Consider the following 5,993-nt stretch of genomic DNA (forward strand, 5'->3'; position numbering starts at 1 on the left):
GTGACGATTTTATTTCCTCTATAGAAAATTGCGAGTTGTAGGATACAGCATTATTTGACTTGAAGAGTAATTTTGTCTTTTCTGCAGATAATTATTTGAAAATCCGGTTTGTAGTTAGTTGAAGATGAATGTTAGCGAAAGTTTTGGCTAGCTTATTGGTGATATCTTTTTCGGTGGTTAGAGTGGTATTACCAACTTTAAGGTGTTTCACTGAAGAATTCAATTTATTTTCCTTTTACTTTTCTAATAAAATTCCATACTTTATTGAGGGGAGTGTGAGATTTAATACTAGAAACAAAATTTTTCCAAGAGCTTCGTCTGGCTTGTTAACATGTACGTCGAGCTTTTGTTCGAAATCTTCGGAAGTTTGACAGATTTGCTGGTGTAGGATTTTTGTTTGTTTGTTTGTTTGTTGGGGTTTAACGTCCGAGCAGCAATATTTCAGCTATATTCAGACGATGAACATGAAAATGATGATAAAATGAACATGAAATGATGATGAAATGAAAAAGGAATGGGACACAAGGACAATGGGGGGTCGACAAATTTTGATTGCCACTGGAAATAGGGAGAGGTGGGTAGGGTCGGGCAATTTAGCCTCCTGTGGTGGAGCCCTATGGTTCCTACTCCGGAAGAATTCCACAATAGAGTTTTTCAACGTGCGAGGAATGTGGCATCTTTTCCAACACGGTGCACAACTATGGTTTTCGGATTGGTTTTCCATATTATCGCCTGACAACCCCAGCATGTTACACGCCAGGGGTACCCGATTCCACCATCTGGGGCACACATCCCAGTTGCTCTGTGGGCAGAGCGCCCTAGCCCCCGGCTAGGGTTCTGAGCACAATTTAGTCGCTTTATACAAGCTTAGCGCTGCTGCAGGCCTATTCTTTTAACACCTGGACCTGCACGGGGCCTTTCGTTTTGCAATCACGTGACCCAAATCTGATATCTAAAATAAAAAAAAGTGATTGCAAGGTGTTCTCTGTTTTTCAAGTAATCACATAAATCTTTTAGAATATTGAAATTGACCTTAAATGATAGTTATTTTACTTAGAATAGTTGCAATAACAGTAATCAGGGGAACGGAGATTCTAGCAGAAATAAACAGAATGTCGTCCACTGAGAAAGAACAGACATGGAAAACAGAAACACCCAACAAAGAAGACATACAAAGTAACAAAAGTAAATGAGGACTGGGACTCCACTATACGCTGGGAGCATGGACCAGTTGTACAGGTAGGGTAAGCATCCCCTGCTTTTCTAGAAAAAAACTGCTAAATTGCTTATAAAAAGTCAAGTGTAGTGTAGACGAAAGAGGAAAGGAAAATTATAATACGTTGAACAAATTTCATGGACCATCCACGTGTTCATGATGTTTTCCTTCTTTAAAGTGTAGATCATGATATGAAGCTGACTTAACAGTGTCTATAATATTCTTAATCTCAAGTTATTTGGGGTAGATGCGATGAATAAAATATCCGAAACTAGAACTGTTTAACGATACGTAATCTACATAGCGGAAACTGAGATTAAAAGATTAATGGGTTTCAATGTTTTTCTAAAGTACAAATTAGTTGACAGGATAATGGTAATAGGGCAAATGAAACACTCCAGAAGTAAACAGCATTTACCAAAGGTGCCAAAATTTATGACACATTATATTTTCTAACCACATGGTTACCGTCAACTATTAGTAACTCCCCATTTTCTTTATCATAATGTACTGCCATAGGAGAAAACAACGTATCACCCAAACTAAGGAGAACTTCACTCATATCTCCATCTCTTGAAATAAGTAATAATGCATTACAAATAACAAACATATTCTGATGTTGGTCCATTGAAATACCTATTGGGCCTGACAGATTCTCATTTGTAAATGTAAAGATAACCCTGTAGTCGTAATCCAGGACCGCTATTTTGTCCATACCATATCTTGTATAGCATATTCTACTTCCATCAGTGTCTATACGTGATACAACACCAACAAACTCATCATCACATACTTTATCAATTCTCTCAGTGTCCATATTAATTAACATTATACCTTTCTTAGGTACACAGAATACAATGTTATCATGGTAATGTGTCAATCCACTAACCTCGTTTTCTGTTTTCAGTGTTTTTATGATTTTACTGTTGTTAATATCTATGATGAAGATAATGTTTGATTTTCTAATAGAAACAGCAACATGATTTTCATTGATTGTTGTTATATCCCTTACATTTCCTATCAATTTAACTGACGATTTAAATGATCCATCAGGTTTTACTATGTTAACTTCTTTATTTTGAAAACAAGCAAAGACCATTAGTCCGTTTGGCATAGTACAACAACCATAGTATTTATCTTCACCTAATGCAAATTCTTGTTTCAGTGTAAGTTGTTTAGGAAATATGTTCTGTACCATCTTCTGCGCTGTGTTTGGTCTGTCGATTGATAATGTTTTCTTTTCTTTTGATATCTTAATGTTGCCGAACGATTTCAATCCGAAAATTGTGTCTTCTACTATATCATTTTCCTCAACTTGAAAATCAATATGGTTAATAGCTCCTCTGTCAGATAATTTTTTCATGGTGTCCTCTGAATCTTTTACTTCTCTCTCCATTTCTTTGATGCCAATGAATGTTTGGAAATTTGATGCATGTTTCATTATCAACACTTTTTGCTCTAACATTTCTGCAAGATTTTGTTCTTTAGATTTCAGGACTTTAATGGTGCCTTCAATTTCATTTGACTGTTCATTTATGGCTGAATCTATTTCTAAAAGTGTTTTGTTTTCAAGTTCTTTCAATTGGCCCATTAGTCTCTGTGTTCTTTCTATTACTTTTGTGGTTATTTCTTTTCTTTTTTCCTTCAGGTCACCAAGATTTTCTTCTATTTTCTTTAAAGCCGTAAGGAATATTTGATGTATTTCCTCCAAATCTCTCCATTTATCTTCAAAAATAGCTGATTTTTTTATATTATGGCTAACATTATTAATATCAGGAGTGTCTTCACATTTTTTGTGTGATTCAAATAAGCATTTTCTACAGACAGGACAATCATGTGACCTACAATAATATTGGTACTTTTCCTTATGCTCTTCACAAGTAAGTTTAACGTTAAGTATAAAGGGAGGTAACTTGTTGTAATCCTCAAAGGAGATGGTGGTATGGTCCCTTGTTGCATTTTGCACTTCATGATGTTTGCTGCAGGATAAACAGAGACACTCTTCACACAGAGGACACCACGTCTTTGGTGCACTTTTTAATTGTTGTAATAAACAGACACTACAGTTTTTGGATGACATCTTTATCTGATGATTTAAAGAAAATATTTTTAATTTCAAGTTTTTGGCATATTAGCAACCACTTCTTAACTATCCTAACCAAAGAATATTTCTTAAAATGCTTCACAGAGCAGAGTTTCTATGTAACCGTAGATGCCTAGTATACAACAGATACGATAATTAACAGCATGCCATTTAAGGCTTTGTGATTAAATTTTAGACGCGTTTTACGATTCTGATTAAATTAAAAATAGCCTTAAAAATCCCAAACGTATGCATTTTATATGTTTTTCTTCTATTAACTTTTGGCTTAATAATTAATTCATGGTGAACAGCATGAAAACGTCCATTTTGTGGTATAGATTGAATGAATTGATCAACAACATATGTTAGATATTTCATGTACTCAATCGCTCATATTTGCATCGTTTGCTCAATCGAACAAACCGTGATTCAAAATAGGATTTTTTATTTGACGGTGACCAGACATGGAAAACAGACATACACAACAAAGAACATAAAGTAACTAAAATTATACATACAAAGTAATAAAAACCAATGAACAACTCGGACTCCCTTAAAAAATGGGAGCCTGGACCAGGTGCACCGGTAGGGTAAGCATTCGATATTACTTCGTCGGCTATTGAAGCCACAACCTTCTGTAGTCGAGACGACGACTATATCACTAGACATATAAGTATGGTATGGAACATCGGAATACAGTTTCATAGAAATATGTACAAAATGTTGCTTGGAAACCAGGAAATATGTTTTTGATCCAGTTTGGTTCCTAATATTGGTAATAACACAAAAACAGTCCGAAAGACCTTCGAGGAATGCACCATAAGAAAATTTCAGATCCAAACAGATATACTTAAGTTTTAGAGTTCAAATAAAATAAAGTCTTTGTGTGATTTTGTCACTATTCTATTTAGTTTGACCTTAAAGAACTGTCATTATTCTTTTGCCGTGGGAATTTCTTTACTTAAATATAGAGTCCCGTCAGAGCTAGCTAGTGAAGACCTTTATACGCCATCATACACTTTCTCATTGGATACGATCACCGTATTCGTGCATTTTTTATACTCTGTGAAGTATCAGGAAATATAAATCGTGATCAAAGAGAATGGACGCTAGGCAGCATATATATCACTATCTGTGAGCAAATTAAAACGTAAAGATACAAACTAAAACATTTTGTTTAGGGCCTAAGTAGTATGGAAATACCTTGTATGAGGCATTGCTGTCGAATTTGTAACTCCGAACATTAAAAGAGATAAATGTAAGAAAACAAACACATTGTCAGTGAGAAAAGTTTATTTAATCTAAAGGACTCAAGGTTTCCATTTTGGCCTAGATCGTTACATTAGTCTTTTTAGGATTCTTTAATCTTATTTATTAAAATATGTATATGAATATATCAGGTAAGCGTCCTAGAGCCTCTTGTATTATTAGGAGAATAATCATTATAATTTGATAAATGGAGTCCGAAAATGCAAATTTGTTATATGGTTTCATGGTAAAATTATTAATAATACCAGGACACGACTACTTTATGGATTATGTTTAGAGTCAACAACCTTACTTTATAGATTTTTACATGATCTGAATATTCATACTACATACAATTTTGAAACTTCTGTCTTAATTGAGCAGACATAATGATAAAAGAAAGAAGACAAGTTAAAACATTTCTTCTTTTCTTACCAGTATCCTGAATCAATGAAACATATGAGGTTTTTCCATGTACATGAAGCGATAATATCAGTGACAAATTATTTCCTTATATCATTTTCATATTTCCTTGTGTACTTGTTAAAAAGCCCATTGAATAACTCTTCATGTAATAATCATGTAAAATGTAAAGCATGGGTGAAAAACTTACATATTTTGATTTTTGATATTTTGTTTAAAATGTACACAGCCAAACGTGCCACATATGATAATCATATGGTGCTTGATTCAAATGATAATCATATGGTAATCATATGAAAATCATATGATATTGAACATATGAGAGTCATTTGATTATCATATGATTCTCATATGGTAATTTTGGCTTAAAAACATATGATAATCATATGTTTGTGAAAAACATATGATTATCATATGATAACCATGCGACAATCATATGTTTACCGAAACATATGATTATCATTTGGTGCTCGACTTATATGATAATCAGATGATGCAAACCATATTATTCTCATGTGTGGCACATTTGCCTGTGTAATAGTAAAAAGAAATTAACTGGGTTTTTTTTTTATTAAACCTTTGCTATTAGGAATACATGTTTTAAAGAACATTCTATGTAATTCAAATTAAGGAAGCTTACTCTGCAAATGACGCTGAAGTACAATAGAAACTATGATATTGTCAATTTGAATTACCTCCTACGAGCAGTTAAACGGGAATAAATAATTATACATTTCATTATAAATACCTATAAAGCATCTTAATAACAAAAATAAAAATGTGTAGCAACGAATTGGGGTAAATCACATGTAACAGAATTTGCATGATTCTTACAAACACTGCTACTTAAATAAATATTGATTTTTTGTAGGGTGAAACCTGATTTAACTTTTAAAGGTGAGAGACTTATAGTATAAAATTCTGGTTATTATATACAAGTAAAACATGTATTCAATTTAATTCAAAAGTTATAATACCAAATGTATAAATAAATGAGGAAAAATAAAGGGACAACAGTTTGCA

At 33.2% G+C, this 5,993-nt stretch overlaps 1 protein-coding gene across 2 annotated transcripts; it reads right to left on the reverse strand.

The window, feature by feature from the left end:
* Positions 1 to 333: 333 nt before the first annotated feature.
* Positions 334 to 5,078, reverse strand: LOC148598628 (uncharacterized). 2 transcript variants are annotated; one of them, XM_088561968.1, is made up of 2 exons: positions 4,983 to 5,078; positions 334 to 3,302 (listed from the first exon to the last, which is right to left on the reverse strand). In XM_088561968.1, the coding sequence occupies exon 2, from the start codon at positions 3,294 to 3,296 to the stop codon at positions 1,650 to 1,652; it is 1,647 nt and encodes a 548-aa protein (XP_088418094.1). In that variant the 5' UTR covers positions 3,297 to 3,302; positions 4,983 to 5,078; the 3' UTR covers positions 334 to 1,649. The 2 variants fall into 2 exon arrangements, with proteins under 2 accessions (XP_088418094.1, XP_088418095.1); XM_088561969.1 differs by lacking the exon at positions 4,983 to 5,078 and adding an exon at positions 4,217 to 4,289.
* Between the last annotated feature and the right edge of the window lie 915 nt (positions 5,079 to 5,993).

The sequence above is a fragment of the Perna viridis genome, chromosome 14 (genome assembly GCF_037379345.1).
Source record: "Perna viridis isolate PV_CMFRI_1.1 ecotype Kerala chromosome 14, ASM3737934v1, whole genome shotgun sequence".
NCBI lineage: Eukaryota > Metazoa > Mollusca > Bivalvia > Mytilida > Mytilidae > Perna > Perna viridis.

Bases quoted from the DNA above. Each gene is read 5' to 3' on its own strand.
- LOC148598628 (XM_088561968.1), bottom strand. From the start codon at position 3,296: ATGTCATCCAAAAACTGTAGTGTCTGTTTATTACAACAATTAAAAAGT.